Source organism: Patella vulgata, chromosome 9 (genome assembly GCF_932274485.2).
Source record: "Patella vulgata chromosome 9, xgPatVulg1.2, whole genome shotgun sequence".
Classification (NCBI taxonomy): Eukaryota; Metazoa; Mollusca; class Gastropoda; family Patellidae; genus Patella; species Patella vulgata.
In genome coordinates, this window is record NC_065887.2 from 26,113,183 (window position 1) to 26,131,431 (window position 18,249).

At 36.7% G+C, this 18,249-nt stretch overlaps 1 protein-coding gene across 5 annotated transcripts in view; it reads right to left on the minus strand.

The window, feature by feature from the left end:
• The window catches only part of LOC126832474 (monocarboxylate transporter 3), a 46,602-nt gene that overhangs the window by 26,856 nt on the left and 1,497 nt on the right, over positions 1–18,249 (minus strand). Inside the window, exons 1-4 of one of the 5 annotated variants that reach the window (XM_056103196.1) lie at positions 16,296–16,563; positions 11,725–11,902; positions 2,954–3,126; positions 711–854 (exon numbers count right to left, since the gene is read on the minus strand). The exons of 1 other annotated variant lie outside the window; for it this stretch is intronic. In XM_056103196.1, coding sequence (XP_055959171.1) covers positions 711–854; positions 2,954–3,126; positions 11,725–11,828 — 421 coding nt within the window. In that variant the 5' untranslated portion in view covers positions 11,829–11,902; positions 16,296–16,563. Of the gene's footprint in view, positions 1–710; positions 855–2,953; positions 3,127–11,724; positions 11,903–16,295; positions 16,564–18,249 lie in introns of those variants that run through there. 3 more of the 5 variants (XM_056103195.1, XM_056103197.1, XM_056103198.1) reach the window with 3 other exon arrangements.

Here is an 18,249-nt window from a genome sequence, read left to right on the forward strand (position 1 = left end):
TTTGAAACCAATCATAAATTCACTAGGGTTTTGACATTTATCGCGAATAGAATAGTATTGGTAACTAATTATATACCAGTTGATTAAAGACAAGAATTACAGACTGTATGCTAGATGTCCACTTTCTAACCCCGAATGTATCTACAATTTAAGGTTAAGCAACTCGAGGTAACAGAGACTCAAGTTGCTGAGCCTGTGCCTGAACCCTGTAGATATTCACAAACTGACCAGGTCGTACTGCCAAATGATGCTCGACAACGCCATGTTGTAACACGTTCCTAGTAGGATCGAAGTACGGCAATTCCGACAGTAGTACGTCATCTCGTTTTAAGTACGCTGTCACTCTGTCTAATTGCAGAAATCTTGAGCAGACTCAAAGTTCTAGAGCACCCTTTCCGTCCAGTCCAGTCCAGTCCTAGCCCGCCCATGACAGTCTTAAACAGATTCACAGTTGCAACTACGTCACTCAGCCCACACACAATATGAGCCCGTTTGAAAAGATTTTCCAGAACGTAGTGAGAACCAGTTTACTGTGATGGGTGATTTAGATAGCCCTATAATTGAGGTAAACATACAACTTCAAAATTCGCGGTTTTATATATTTCCCGATACCTCGAAAACCAATTAGTTTTCATAGTTTATGTGAAAAGTCAGTATTGAACTGAATACACCAGATTAGAATGTTGCTATTATCGCAAGATATCACGAACCTCCTATCACCCCAACAACTAAAATAAGGACAAGGATGCTGATAACAAAGAATCCGCAGGCTATAGCTAAACAGGCAACCAGAGATCCCAGTAACAAAGTGTTGCCATTGCCAATCATACTGGATATAAATGCAGATATAAGGCCTGAAATAGATGAACACATGTCCATAAAATGATCAAAATGTATATGGTCATAGCTTTTTGGCTCTTTAGGTACAAGCGAATTATTGAAATAAAATTGAACCATGTTAATCTCGAAATGACCTAGTCTATATCGAGTGGACACATAGTTGTACGGGCTCGATGAATGTTGGGGGGGGGGGGCAGAACCTGGGGTGCCCGACGTCTGCGAGAGGTGAAGGAGCATAGCTTACCGAGTAACCCCCGCCCCAACAACACAATTTGACGGCAGCAAAGACGTTTCCCTGGTGCGAATCATGATAGTGGGAACCTATCATTAAGACAGTTGTATTAACATTTACTATTTATATTGTAACATCTCACTGGTTTTCACGAACAAAATGAATAATCAGACCTTTTATTCTCCTTAACGCCGTCACATGTGTGAAAATGAAATATATATTACAGAAACTCCCCTCCTTGTTGAATAAGTATGCCAATAATAATATTATGTCGTAATATGGATTAGTCCCGAAATGACCTAGTCTGTGTCGAGTGGACGTTAAACCCCATTTCTCTCTCTCTCATAATATGGATGGTGTTTCACCGGTGTCCCCCTACCAAGATAAATCTTGAAATATCAGATATATTTACATATAAAATGTTCCCGTGATGCATAAGCGAACGGGCTCGATGAATGTTAGGTGGGGAGGGGCAGAATCTGAAATGCCGCCGAAAAAATTTCGGATTACATAAGGCAGGCGGTGCCGGTCGTCTGCGAGAGACGAAGGAGCGTGGCTTACCGAGTAGCCCCCCCCCCCACACACACACACTCCCCCAAAAATTTAATGGTCGCAAACGAATTTTCCTGCTATTACAGCCAGTGAATACAGCAACTTCAAAGTGGTCTAATATAGCCTCACTTAGACGGCTGACTCGAATTCTAATTAGTCAATCAATCATTTACAGAACCTGAAATGATAATCGATGACAATAATAATGTCGCACAAAGTAGAGCGGCTTCAGAGAGAATGTCAAAACGTTTTAATCTGTTAGTCAATTCACTACAAATTCGTGGTATTTAATTAAAAGAAAACTAGAAGAAATAATAATTTTTGTTTTCACTTTACCCGTATGCCCGAAAGGTCAGATTGCCCCCCTCCCCTTTCCGGATGCCTCTAACGCCAATGAGTGGACATTAAAACCTCATTTCCCTCTATGTCTTACCAACCACAGCTTAACACACAAATCACAGATTCACGAAAGCAGGGCCCCGGGTAGTCATTTAAAGTATTTAAATGGAACATAATTTTGCCAGAAAGATATGTAAACTCAGTACCGGATCTATCGGGCAAAGTGGGGTAAATGTGCCGGGACCTACTACTATTGCTACGGGCGGGGGAGGGGGTGGTATGGGGGACATTTTGTGGTGAGTACAAGATCAAACGTTCCATATAATAAAAAATTGCCAGAAAGATATGTAAACTCAGTACCGGATCTAGCGGGCAACGTGGGGTAAATGTGCCGGGACCTACTACTATTGCTGGTGGGGGTGATATGGGGGACATTTTGAGGTGAGTACAAGATCAAACGTTCCATATAATAAAATATGAACGTTGATTCTCTGTGCTCTCATTCGGTTACTTTATGGCTAATGCATTCGATAAGGCTCCGTTTACACCAGTAAAGGCTCCATAGCCATATGTAATTTTTACTATAAATTTATAGTGCCACCGGTTCGTCAGGAAATGTGAGATCATTCATACATTAATACGGATATAATAGCTTCTGAACTTCATTCTGAAATTTGATTTCCTGTTACACTCTGACAATGAACGGGAATCATTATTTGACTTTAATTTGGATGCAGATTTCTCATATATTTTGGCATTGTTGACTGCCTTTATAAGGACTGACTTGGATTTGTACATTGATTGAAGTTTAAAACCTATTTTCTGATCATCAATATTTATTTTTTTATTTTAATTGTGTTACCTGCCCAGAATATACCTTAGAATGCACCAAAATGAACCCCTTTATCAAAATTTCTGCCTTGCTGGACCCTCCGTTTTTTTTCTTAATTCCGAACATTCGGTAAAGGGTATACATAATCTAAATCTTACCACCACCACACATAACACCCAAAGTAATGGACTGGACCATAGCCGTTTCAGCTCTGCTGGAATGTAAAGATTCCTTCATTTCCAGAAACAAGACTCCCATGGCATATGAATACCCAACGATTAGAGCATTGCAGACGCAACTAGCTACCAGTAATACCAAATCGGCTTTGGGTCTGTAAAAATACAAAGAGTCATTTGATCTGAAAAAGTTCCACTCTTTCAAGGGCATAAATCTATCACAATAATTTAGTACTCGCAACTAAAGATACCGCCACAGCTGTAACCAAGCCCTTTTAATCGTTTAAAAGGGTTGCTACTGTCTGAGTACGTTTATGCTTTTAAATAAACGAAAATTCCATAATTTTTCAGACTAAATCCTGTTGAGCTTTGTTTATAAGGTTTTAATTAAAACAAATTGACTAGACTTCAGTATGGTTCTGGTTTTGCTAGAAGGGCGATCCCAGATAGCTGTTAGACACTTGAATGACGATATTCGACGCATACATTCTCTGCATTACTTGACTTTTCGGTAAGTATTGTTTAATGGTCGAGAGCGAAACATTAAGTAATATATTGTAATAAAAAGAGGCCCGAGTGTTTTTACAATATATTACGCAATGTCTTAAGTAAATGAAATGGGGTTTAACGTACTACTGTTCTGCTCCTAAACTGGGCTAATGAAGACGGGCAATGTCTTAAGCTCGAGACCATTAAACGACTTAAAATACAGACACTCCGCACGTGCTTTTACAGTGAAATACGTCACACGAGTCCAATATTTCACTAGTATAAATAATCGCACGGGCAATGTGCCAAGTGTAACTAGTTAAAATATTGAACCCGAGTGACGTATTTCATTGCAAAGCACGTGTAAGTGTCTGTATTTTAAGTTGTTTAATGGTCTCGGGCTTAAGACATTGCGTAATATATTGTAAAAACACTCGGGCCTCACGGCCCTCTTGTTGTTACAATTTAATGTCTTGCTCTCGACCATTAAACAATACATAGTGCCGGCCGGTGGCATACGTTATTTCACTCGCTACGTTTAAATATTAGCTCGCCAAGTGGCAGGTTAGAACACAAAGAACACCACATGTCCTAATATCACTGCTGGTGTAACAATTTCAGTATTTGAATGTTTTGTAAATCTTTACTGACTTATACATTATGTTGTTGTATTGTATTACCACACACTTTTAAATCCTGCCTAGACGATTAGTGTACTTATCATAATACTCGATAATAGTAAGCCGTGAATTTATATGAGCTACCATCATTTCATTGTTTTTAAACGACAAACAACATTTATATAAGGGCTAGCTCTTACAGTTACTTAAGAGTTTTATATATATGGAGAGAAATGGAATGGGGCTGAACGTTCTACATGTCTGCACCTAGCGTGCTAATTGAGACGGGACAGTGTGCTATGAGGACATTTAGTCCGGACAGTGGCGTTTCCGACTACTCTTCATTGAATTCCACCTGTCAAGGGTTCTATAGGTGCACATACGAGCGACTAGATAATGTTCCTTGCTGGGGTCTCCGTCCTGCATCACTGACAAGGGGGATACCACGCTAGGATCTTCTCAGCAAATCTTGCGTTGAAAATTTATTATCAAACCTATTGCAATGCAAAATGTGGGCCGCCTAAACAAAACAATAGTTTTTAGATAAATCATAATTGTAAGAGCATTTTAAAGAAGTTGATTTGGGAGCAATTGGTAGGTAGAATAACGCGAGATGTTAAATATCTTTATATTTGTTCATATTATTTATGGTGAAGCAGATGTGCATGATTTGACAATATCATTTGTGTTACACTAACACCCCATCACAGAGTTATAAATATTATACTGGTCACCAGTTTCCAAACAGAAACTGAAGAGCTTGGTGCTCAAAGTTTGTCTATTCTAACGATTGACTGTGAAATACCACCACTGTCTAGTTACGAATTACAATACGACCCTTTCTTTTGACTTCAATACTCCAACTTACGTTGTGTTTCAAAATCCACATTGTTCTAAATCAACGTTTATGTATCTCTATAACATCACTACATAATTTCACTGGTTTTGAAAACTCTGAATGCTGCGAAAGCAAAACTCTATAAACTGTCTGAAATGATGTCAAATGTACTTTAAAGTCGTGCCATTCTTGTTCGCGATAAAACAAATATACTGTTGGCGTACTGTACTCGGCCTCAAGTCAGAGCCGTTTGATGGTACAATCCCAAAACCGTAAATATAAACGTGTGTTCTCGCAACCTAGTGAGAACCACATAATAATCTTGCCAAAACCTGCAAGGTCTCTTGGGAAATTTAAAGGGATATACTCCAGTATATGTATCGTTTAATTGAAAGAACTAATTATTTACGTTATTAACGTCTTTTTCATTGGATTAGCTAAGCTGTACCGTGCCTACACTGTAAAAAATATCAATTTTTTATGTGGCCGAATTCCGTAATTTAACACCTTTTTTCTGTTAATCGATGGATTTTTTGGAGAAATTGTGTTAATAGTGTGAACTATTTCTTCAAATTACGTGTTTTATGTATTTCTGTAGAATATTCAGTATTAAACAGGAAATTTCCGTGAAATTTAGGGATAAAATGTTTTATTCCCTTCTATAATGGACTTAATTCTGTTATTTTACGGAATAAACGGTGGAATGACAAGGAAGTTCCTTGAAATTTAGGGATAAAATGTTTTATTCCGTTCTGTAATGGACTTAAGTCTGTTATTTTACGGGATAAACGGTGCAACGATAAGTAATCGTATACATATATAATCATTCCTAATAATCATCATGTTATATGTTCATTTCAATTTATTTACCATAATATGAAGAATCATATTTTGTAAAGTTTGGTATATTAATTGTCATGTATATCTAATTTCCATTATTTATAAGATCTATAAAGTGTATTGTGATTCATCATACGGAAATCAGATTGTAAGTTTTTTCATAAATATATAAAAATATGTTTTAATGCTGCGTGTGTTAAGATTGTAATATCTGGTAATCAAGCACGCTTAAATCCGGATAGTGCAACCGGTTGGCCAGTGTAATTCGGTTTGTCTCTATGGCAGAGTCTACCTGCGAATTGATAATACCGCAAACTTACATCTGAAAGCCTCCAATCACTGACGAGTAGCGGTTTGTGATACCTTGCTCTCGATTCTTATATTAGCAAAAGGAGGTTACGTTTAAAGATTATCTGCGTTATCACTTCGGTAGAAGCGGACGTTAAATAAAGCTATTTCACGCACGCATATAAAGTCAATGGTTAATTCAATGAAATTTTTATCACCTTCATCAACGTCAGGAAACAAAATTTACCAGGGTTTTTTTTCTGTATTTGAAAATGGAATTTCTGTTAATTGAGGGAATTTCTGTAAATTACAGGAAAAACAAATACGGATAAAATTTTCCTGGTAATTTTTGTTTCCGGAATGTTTTACGTTTTTTCACGGAAATTTTTGTTACAGTGTATGGTCAACGATCTTTGACCTTGCATTGTCTAATCAACAAGTACACTCGACCCCAGATCTTATCTGCAACATAGTCAGACCCCGAGCATCCAGTAATTGACCTATTTGTCCAAGTACATCAATCTATTTATATTTTAAGTAGATCATAGTATTACAATTGAAATAAAATGAGATTTAACGCCCTACACCTTTGCATCAATAGTCGTTTAACTTAGCACAACTCAAATTGCACAGCAGTATATAAAAAACGTCAGAATATATTTAGCTGGTTCACTTTAATACCGTTTAGTTTCGTTTAAACATATTTTATTGACACATAAAATACATTATATTTTTTTAAATAAGATGAGGAATCAATTTATACAGTATTAATCAAATAAGTAAATGTTTGTATTAGTCAATAAATAAGTTATATAAATATACTATCAATCATAACATAGTAGCTTTCAATAAAAAGCGAGAAAAGTATTAACATTTAGTAACAATGCATTTTAGGTGTTACCAGTGCAACTTATTTGTTAAAATTCATTATTGTCCAATAAGAAAATATAGTATCATAATCCTAAAGGGTATTCCATACAGAAATTTATTAATGTTACGTGACATGTAAAACAATAAAAGCGTGTGGCCATCAGATCATAGTGTCTTTGAAATAGGTTTGCCAACAAAACCGAAAGTAAATACTTATCAACAAGGTCCTGTTCATTTACATCTGTTTCTACTTTTCGCTGATGGATAAATGGAACACAATCCCGCCTTATTTTTTCAAATTTATCACCAATCGTCGATACAATAAACATCACGAGTAGAACGTCAAATGTATTAAGTTGTCGAATTGCAATTGTCTTGTCCAATTCATTGAATTTGTTGCACTACACCATTCGATGCTGTTGCCGTCATCCTAGGGCAAGCGTAACACAGCCACTATTCTCGAGCCCCTGAATTAATATGCTGTACCAGTGTACAAAGGCATTGGTCACCCAGGCGGAATAAATTCATCATAATATAGTTTCCGGTTTTATAGCACTATATTGCTGGAAGCGCTCTATAAAGATACATGTAAAATTTAAATAATGTCGAAATATTTCAAAAACATTCATTTTTAGTATCCATTGCAACCCAGGGATGGAAGGAATAACGTCACTAGCCTCCAGTGGCTCTAACCAATGTATTTAAAATCCCCCAAGTGATATTGTACAACCATACCATGTCTAATGCACTAGACGTCTTATTACCCATATTTAAATCCAACCATAGTACATTTTTCTCAAGTAGCCATTGAGTAGAAAGGAACATCAGAACACTAGCATATATATCTTGTACAGGGACCGGTTGCTCAATGCTCCGTTATCTTTTAACGATCCGTTAACATGGAGTTAACGGATCGTTAACTTTAACGGAGAGAAAGGTTGTTGCTGGAAGCCCCGTTAACTTTAACGTGATGTTAACTTGGCGTTATATTTAACGGAGGTGTTGAGCTCCTTTATCTGTTTAATGATGGCATTAGTTGGCTGTAGCAAAAAGTCATAGATTACCTATGTAATTTTCTATAGAACATTCTAGAGGGTTGGGCGATGCGGGCCAATTCCATTTTCTATAGGGTGAAAGTCTATACTATTTTACAGAATTTTGGTGGCCTGTAGGAAATAATTCTGTAGTGCAAATCCCATAATTTTTCCTACACATTTATGCTAAAATTTCTAAAGGAAAAAATAAAGTATTCTATAGTTTTTTTATAGTGTTTTTTGTAGTAAATTCTACAGTTATGTTTTTGTCTTTAATCAAGTTTTGTGAACAGACTGCACTGTTGTCTCGCTGTCTTCAGTTTCTTGTTAATACTAACTTCTATGAAGTTGTTATACATGTACATTGAATTTAAAATTCAGCCAATGAACAAACAGTATTCTCTTGGATTAACTTTAATGAATCCGTTAGCTAACGGATAATGAAATTGACTTTCCAGCAACAGAAATTTAACGGATCGTTAACAAACGACACGTTACCAAGATAACCATCCGTTAGAGTTTAACGGATCGTTAAAATAACTTAGTTTTGAGCAACCGGGTCCATGTCATTGGTCAAGGAGCGTTAACCTTTAGATCGCATGGATGAGAACCCCACTGAACCACGAGTCTTTAATACAATATTTTCATAAAGAAGTGGCACTCAATGTTTGGGTAATCAGTATGAATATAATATGGTAAATGTAATTTAAAGGAGCTAAATCGCTAACATTTGGGACCTAGAAATTGACAAAAGTGGGTCGCAACGCATATAATACTGTAATATGAATGTATATAAACTGATTTACATTCAATGGTTTCCGTTTTTACTCCAATTTCAAATCAGTTATGTTCGGCGAAATAAGCCAGCAGTTTCAAGGAGTGCAAATTTCTAGCGTCTGGTTATTCCAGTCTACATACGCCGTTTGATTTGGTGCAATATGTCTAGTCTCGTCCCTTGAGTTTCTTGATACAACTGGGGCTGAAGCGCATTATGGTACACGATTCGTGTACCAATGGTAAAATGTTTATTTTGTCTTAAATATTGGATATCAAAAGCCCATCTTTTTCCGGTAAGATCACAACATGAATGTTGATTTAATTTGACAAATAAATCGTGTTTTCAATGTTGAAGATTTTGGATGATATTGAGTTAGAGACTTAGCTACTTTAACTATTATAAAGAAAAGTCGATGCATCGGTTCATCTCTAGACTATTATATTGATTGATTTACTCAAAACGTTAATGCTTCCTTTAAAGAGGCATTTGATACGTTTATCATGGTAACTGTTCATATCAGTCGTCTGTTGCCGTCATTAATTTTTTTTTTTCAAACTGGCAACAATGTTATGATAAACGCTATCAAAATCCGCAATCGCAGATCAACTACTCATGTACCGTGCTGCAATTCAAGAAAGTGCATTTCGTTTGCTATTAAATTGTTGGGATTGTTTAATTAAACATACATTATGCAAGAGCTAAATATGTCTATTGCAGGTCTTTCTTTAGGCCTGAAATGTTATCTAAATTATTAATTAGACATTAATTAACCTATCCAGACCATAATCAACTCTAGATGGCACCGCTAGCCTGCGATCTTTAGTGGATTGTGAGCCGATTTACTACATAACTTTCCTTCACGATATAACGATTAAATGGATAATCGAGACTATGCTGTTTATTGTGCTGACTTTAGTAATGATGATCAAGGCTAGGCGGAAATTCAGTCGCTTTGTTCTCGGTTCATAGAGGATCAATTTGAATGAAATTTTCAGCAAATTGCCTTTACATTATCTAGCTTTTAACTATTATAGTGAGAACTGCCAACTCGTTATCGAATCTCCCATAATGTATCTTTAAGTAAGGATTTACCCTACTGAAATTATTGAGATTTCGTTTCGAAACTCTCTGAAATTGTTCATATGGTAATACAGTTTCATTTGTCATTAAAACCTTGCAAAGCCTTCACACATGTTCAAAGCAAACGTCAAGGTTCTGCGATCTGGTCTGGAAAGCTGTGAGAACGCGACATTTTTTTTTTGGACATTTTCTCGCGTTGTGTTCAAGTTTGCCGGCGACCTTGTGTATTTTCTGGTCGCCGTACGGTCGCCGCAGCAGCGTAGTAAGGACGCCACCTCGGTGTGACGCGGGCATACATGTTTAGTTGTTTGCCTAACATTACTGTCTATGTCGTCGACTGTAATTATACAACATAATCTCAGGGTCACTTTATAATGTGAACTTTGACCCAATGTAATCATTTTACGTGTGAAACATAAGATTGTAATTTATGATTAGCTTCGTCAGCAGTTGTGATCGCAGCCTTCAAAGCCATTTTCGATCGTTTAATATCGACATTATTCTCTTAACTTTCTGCGGTACATGTACGTGTAAATATATGCTTCTGTAAAAAAGAAATAAAAATATGTACTTTCGGAATACGATGGAAAGAACCAAACGATGATGTTGTAGCTAGCTTATCGTTCACTGAAAGATGAACATAATACGAATATTAACACATCATATATTATTAACAACCGTTAACATATTTATAATTATAACATGTATTGTATTATATTATGGCATCTATTATATATAGCTTGTATCACAGACTGTTAAAATCTATTAGACTAGGGTGCCACGGCGGATAAGAGGGTTTGCCTGGAGGTCGCGCGTTCGATCCCGTTGTTGGCCGAGAAAGTTCCTCGGGATTTTCCGGCGTGGTTTCCCCCTCCCAGTGGTGCAGAACGGAGAGCCTGACAAGGCAACTGAGTCGTTCGGATGGGACGAAAAACCGAGGTCCCATGTGCACATTGGCGTGCGTGTAAAGGATCCCTTGGCAGTTGGAATTCGATATAAGAGTAGGCCAGGCAAAATTTCCCCCATAGCACACTGCATGGCGTATGCCCGTCTTCATTAGCCCAGTCGGGATACAACGTTAAATCACACTTCATTTCCATTTCTATTAAATCTAAATATATAGAAATATACGGATATTTCAGATAATTTGACTGCTCACAGGAAAATGAAGAGAAAGAGAGAGAGAGATGGGGTTTAACGTTCACTCGACACAAACTTGGTAATTTCGGGACTACTATGGTTCAATTTTATTTCAATAATCCGCTTGCGCGTAGGGGTTTTTAACAGTGGGAGAAAAGTGGAGGACCCGGAAAACCCACGAACAACCGGGAAATCGAAACCACGCTAGTTTTTGTCGAGTGGACGTTCATCACCATCTCTATCTCTCTCTCCCTCTCTCTCACACCTCAATAAGGAGAGTTATTGTGTTCCAAAGTCTCCACGAATCTGATTAAAGTCTCCACTTAGTCCAAGCAGAAAATGCTCATCATCGAACTTAGTCATGGTAGTGACGTAATGAAACTATACACGAAGTTTCTCCACTCTCACTCAGTTAGAATCGAAGTTATCGAAATCCCAACCAATCAAATTCCTTATCGTCTACTTACCCTAACAGGACATGCTAATTTTCAAACTTCATCGTGTTTAATAAACACCTACGCCAAGTTTGGATATTCTAGCTCAATTAGAATCAGAGTTATTGTGTCCTAAAAAGTGTGATGGACGAACAAACAAACATACCCATTTTAGTAGTCCTCTGCTTTCTTCGAAAGACGGGGGATCATTAAGTTTGCCAGGTGAAACTAAAGGCGCCCAATCGTAGCAAACAAACACACCAACACGTTTTTAGCCCTTTTCTTGAACCTAAATATACGTTGTGTGCTGCAATTTGCGCCGGACAAAGAAATAAATCTTACCTTGACTTATGTTCCCTCAAGCATCCATTATTTACGACGACCAATGCTTCTTCCTCCTTGTTAATGAATACGCGCTCTATTTCAGATCTACTCGCGTTCTCCATTTTCTGACAAGTGTTGATTACTTTTCAAGCTGCCGGCATTTGTTTACAAACAATCTCTCCAATTAATCCTACGTCTGAAAGGAATTCAAGATCACTTTTGTCATTGCAATATGACGTAATCCAAGCTTTTAGTGGTGAGCTCAAACAATTACCGGTATGTCAGCCATATTTTCGTTCGAGGTAAGGTAATACGCATTCACGAATGTCTATTTCTATTATAGAGGGTTCCGCGACTTTAAGAATTACCCACAATTGATAGCGAGCCTCTACCGTTTGTATATATCATCTCATATTGACTTTGTATATAACAATTGTAAATAAATAAATAATTCTACTGTATTAAATTATAAATTATCTATTGCATTGTTAATATAATTATGCATAACTGAATGTAATTATATGAATTTTATAAATAAACTATATTTAATAAAAAAAAAAAAAAAAAAAAAAGCCTCAATTGCGGTAGACTGTAAATGTAAACAAAGGGAAGCTTTCGTGCGGTCTATTGACTTGAATATTGTATTTGTATAGAGAGCGTTACGGCCGATCAACCCAAACAATGCCAACTACCTGTGCGGTTATCAATTGAAATAGTAGGTCCGGAAGAGATAACAAAAGCTTTTATCGAATCCCCTGTGTGTTAAAACACCAAGGAGAAGAAACACAAAGCAAAAGCGAGAAACGCCGAAGGTTATGGCTTGCGGCTATCAAGCGCACAGATATAAACTTGAAGACGTGTGGCCAGCTCAGAGTTTGCTCGGATCACTTCATATCAGGTTAGTTGATATATTATTTAAATTGTATATAGTATTTAGCCTTCTCTGAATTAAAAATATAATGTGATTTTATGTGTGGCCATTAACAGTGATCAAGTCATTCTGTCCTGGAGGAAAGCAACACGTCCACCAAGTCTACAGATACACAGCCCCATTTTCATTATGTTTTTTCTCTTTATTCGGTTCTAAAAATGTTTTATTTATTTTGTTTTTTAGGAAAACCATCAGAATTATATAGAGAGACAAATCCAAACTGGGTCAATACTCAGAATTTGGGATACCAGTGTAAGGGTGCATATGGTTCAGATATATATGACAGACTGCAGAAGAGAATCGATAGGAAACATATGCAAGATGCTGCCATGCATATAACAGTATATTATGTACAGATCCAGATGTAGATCCAGACAATATAATTGAAGAAGAACTGACACATTTAGATCAATTAGAGTTAGCTAATCATGAAATAAAAAAAAATGCAAACCAATATTACACGTTCGGAAGAAGAAAATATGTTTAAAAAAATAATTCATAAAATGAGAGCCAGTAAGCCAGAGGATTTTGAAAATGATGATGATAAAGTGAAGTATTATACGGGTCTGCCCACGTATTTAACATTCATTTCACTTTTTAATTTACTCTCACCAGAGATAGCCGATGGCAAAAACGCCAGACTTCGTAAATTTCAAAAACTGACTAAGACTGTGTTTATCAATAACTGATTTCAAGTTATAGATTTGATGTTTCGAAGACCACGGTTTCTAAAGTATTTATAGAAATGGTAGATATGATGTTTTTTCACTTGCAGTCATTAGTGAGATGGCCCGATAGAGGTGAGCTGTATGAAACCATGCCTATGGTTTTTAGGAAGTACTTTGGAAGAAAAATAACAGCCATAATTGATTGTTTCGAAATATTTATCGACAGACCTTCTAATATGACGGCACATGTGCAAACATTCTCCAGTTATAAACATAACAATACTGTAAAATATTTAATTGCAATTTCCACACATGGATATGTGACTTTTAATTCTGAAGGCTGGGGAGGAAGAGTTAGTGATAAACACCTCACAGCTAATTCTAATTTTTTTAATTATTTGCATAATGGTGATGTTTTGCTAGCTGACAGAGGTTTTGAAATTAAAGAACTTGTGGCAACAGTTGGAGCTGAAGTCATTTACCCAGCATTTATGAGGGGCAAAAAACAGTTAAGCGCTTCTGAAGTGGAGTCCACGTGAAAGATTGCAAACGTACGGATTCACGTGGGTTATTGTACGTCAAAAATACACTTTTCTTGGAAGTTCAATTCCAATAGATTTTTTAATTACAAAAATAGATGAACCATGTCCATTACTTGATAAGATAGTTTTTGTCTGCTGTGCACTCACAAATCTCTGTCCATCTGTTGTACCATTTGATTAAATCATACAAAGACTAAATTGAAAACCCTGATATATGTGTCAGAACAGTACCATTTACATTGCATTATCTATTTTTAAACAATAATAGAAAGAATGTCAAACGTTATGACTAATTGTTATAATGTAACTTTAAAAAACATGTTTCGCCCACCCAGGGCTCATCAGTGCATCTTGGGTTTATGAGGTATACCATTACATATACAGTAGAGGTCTCTTTTTTCTTCATCCGAGGAAACATTTTCAGCTGGCGAAAGTTCTGGTTTGGTAGGTTGAATTTTTTGGGATTCTTTTTGGGTTTATTTCCTTCAAAGTGTTTTAATTCTGTTAGCACCATGTTATTAGAGGGTTAAATTGTTTTTATGTTCTTTGTTATCTTGACTAAAATATTTTAGTACCAACTCGGGCAAAATAACAGTTTCAAATAACTTTGAAGATTTATCGAGTAACACACCCCAAAATTCTGCATCTGGCTCAATTCTTTCAATGAATATATCATTCTCTGTCTAGATCACAAAGTCGCAGTAGTCCAAATTACAAACAAGAAGTTGAGTCTGAATTTGGTAGTAGTATTGGTGATCATGTTTTAGTTGCAATAAATTATCTACTTTCTTCATACAGGAATCTTTCCCATCTCTGATTTTTTTCTTTTCTAATGCAGCAAAGACACTTGACTTCTACACAACCCTTCCGACAACAACTACACTCCACTATACCATCTGGGGAAGCTACCAAGTGTGGGTGTTCAGAGTTCAGGAAAAGACCACTATCTGACAGTTGAAAAGTATCATGAAGTTTTCCCAACTTGGAATGATACTGTTTCCTTGCCTCCTGTTCATGAGAATATCCCCACTGTGTAGCTGCTGTAGAGAAATTGGCTTCAGTAAACTCATGGATGGATTTTCGCAAGAAGTGGAGCACACCGCCTTCATACGTGAAGCTGTTACTCTTCCTGCCCCGAACCTGTACCAGAGTTTACTGTCGGCTTGTCTGCGTTTGTGATACTCGACATTTGTAATATCTTCATCGGTAATCAAAATAATTGATTTGAGCTGTTTGCAATTAGACAGCAAGACTTCTTTTAATGTATATACCATGGTATCATCATACAAATTCGACAGGATCATCGGATACTTTGGCTGAAGTGTTTCTGGAATAAACTGGTTGTTAAAATCTTCTTTAACTGACAAAAAAACCGGTTTATCCCCCTCAATAGCCCTAAAAAAGGCATCCCAAGCTTTGCTGCTCAAGGCATTGAATATTTTATTGCCTGTTTTCATTTTAGATGAAGGGGTGGGAGGAACTGTTTGCTCATCAATTGTTTTGTCGATTCTTTTCTTCAATGTTTGGTTGACGTAAAATCAATACTTCGAATCGGTTCGTAACTAACACCAGTTCGAGATGCTGGAAGCATGCAGTATGCCGGCTCTGCAGTAACTGTCGTTTCTCTTATCCGTACACTGGCTTCAAGGTAGAATAATACCGACGCCACATGGAAACAAAATTCACCTAACCCTGCCCTACAATCACGGTGAGCAGACAAATTTTTTCCATCTTCTTCAATGATGACCCAGGGTGCCAGAGATTTATCATTTAAAGACTGAGAGTGTAACACTCTAGCTTTAACAATACATAAATTCACCCTGGAAGAATTGGGAGTAAAAGTACTGGTACTACAGCTTGCTTTTGCATCATCCTTATTCGGAATTTCTTTGTAATTAAATACCAAAACCTCTCTTACCCATCCACAAACAAATCTATCGTAAGCTTTCAAACTTTTATAATTTTCAAAGTATTTCAACACATAAAATGGGCTGAGGTGATAAACTAAATAATTTAAAATGTCTATCATCTTAACTTCTTAGGATTGCAGACGAATTTTTCCTTGCTTATTAAATACGGACCTTGGTTTCCAATTCGTTCTATCTTCTCTAGATATCTTATTCGTGCAACAACATCTAAAGTTTCAAAATACTTCTCCATTGTAAAACAGAATTCTGGCAAAAAAAACTTTCCTTCAAACAAAGCAAACTAGAAGAATGGCCAAACATAGAACGTGGGTGCTATTATATATGTATAGTGTTCAATTACGTCATTGATAGTATTTGTTTAGCAAGCAGTCTACCAGAATGGTCGCGCGCGAGGAATTGTGGGAAATGTTACTAAAATTAGAAACATTCGCGGAACCCTCTATAGCAGTTTCGTTACAACAATTCGGTTGCCGAGAACGTTATGTTATATTCTCTATAAAAAAAATCATAATCCACTTACTTTAGAGTAATGTGATCAAGCCCGAGCCTTTTTTACTGGTATATACACAAAAGTCATAATAATATGTCTTTCTATTGTATAGCCCTTTTAGTGTGCTCAAGTTGTTCTCTGTAACACATATTTGTTGTACTTCTGTATTTCACGGTAACTTTCAAAATAAGCGCAGCTACAGAATTACATGAGTATTGTCCTAAATCTAAAATCATAAAACGTCAGCTGCCACATTAAACACAATCACACACAAATGGTCCCTAATGTCCCAGTAAGTTGCCAAAATGATATCGAACGACATTGGGCGAGATGTCCATTTGACCGCTATCTTATTTAACCCCTGGTTGTGAGATTAGCTATTTTGATAAAGAGGCTAGGATAATAAAGAGATATGTCAACGAGGGCTATTTGTTAATAATAGTACCGCATGGGACATTTAATTCTCCAGGCACCTCGGGACAGCCCAGATGTAAGACGATGTATATGTTTCGGATAAAACAAAGTATATGATGTATTGTTTCAAGTAGTGATGTGATTAGTCTCACTCAACTACCATAAACCCTATGTAACACTAGTCTGTTAAATTCACTGACATGATTGCATGGCTGGGACTTTATTAATGTTTTATTATCAACGACGTAAGCGTACAAGATAACAGTAAATGGTGCACCCAAGTGTTGATAGACGCTTATAAATGGTTCACATATTTAATTCTGGACCCAAACTGAAGAAGAAGCCCAAAACAACGTAATGCATGTATCCTAAAGTCATAACGTAATACAATAGTGTCTCAGCACTGAGCGTGATCTTCTATGCCCCATTAAACCCAGAACACCGTATTCAAAACCCATCCCAGTATTTAACAATATGATCGACGCCGAACTAGCAAACCATTGCCCAGTTTCATTTACTTTAGCTTCATATAACAAATTTGAGCATAGTAATAATATATTGTAACATTTCGCAAGGCATGCTATTTTAAAGGAGAAATTCGGGATAGGGCATAGAACTAAAAACTCTGTGGACGACTGATAGAACCCTATCTTGTGATCCTTTAAGCAACTATCCAACGCCAAGTGGTATACCAACTTCCAGTTGTGCGGCAATATGCACAAGGCTGTCGAAACACAAACTAATGCACAGTGGTCACTGACAGGGAATACCAGACTGAGAAACTCGATAAAGGTTACGTTACGCAGGTGGTTTCCAACTCGATAAAGGTTACATTACGCATGTGGTTTCCAACTCGATAAATGTTACGCTACGCATGTAAAACATTTTGCTGATCACTTTGAAACGCCTTAATATTTCTTGCTGTAACTTACAGACATGGCCACGGATAGGCTATTGCCCTACAATTGAAAAGATAACTCTTGTATACACTGATCCAGTGAAAACTTAAACTACTGAATCACTAGATAACACGGTAGATACATTTGATGTATAAAAAACCGTCGCGTTGTCACTTTAGAAAATTTAAATCAACTGAATTTATTGGCCTGACCTTTTCCAGCAATAACCTTTTGACATCTAAACTACCACATGGGTCAATGTGATTAGTTCGCGTAATGTGATAAATTCAAGTATATTTTAATTGTTCATGCAAAGTACCCCACCCTAAAACTAACTGCTGTCAAAATAATTGTTATCTGGTCACCCCTGGCTCAAAATTATTTTTCGTCACTAACAAGACCACCTTGATCTATAGAAAAACTATCGAGTCAAAAATGTATCGAATTTGGTAAAACCCATTCAGTTGGAAAGATAAGTTTATATATAGTCGCCTATGAAACTAAAAATGACCATCCAAGCAGTTTCAAGGCTTTATAGCTTGATTTATTTATTCAGTATCGCGTAGAAATATTTTTTAATATCGTCAGACTCTATTTGAACAATGCTGTGCTGATAATGGGTTACACTATATACTACATCTATTTTATATATCGTTAATGTGAGAAAACCG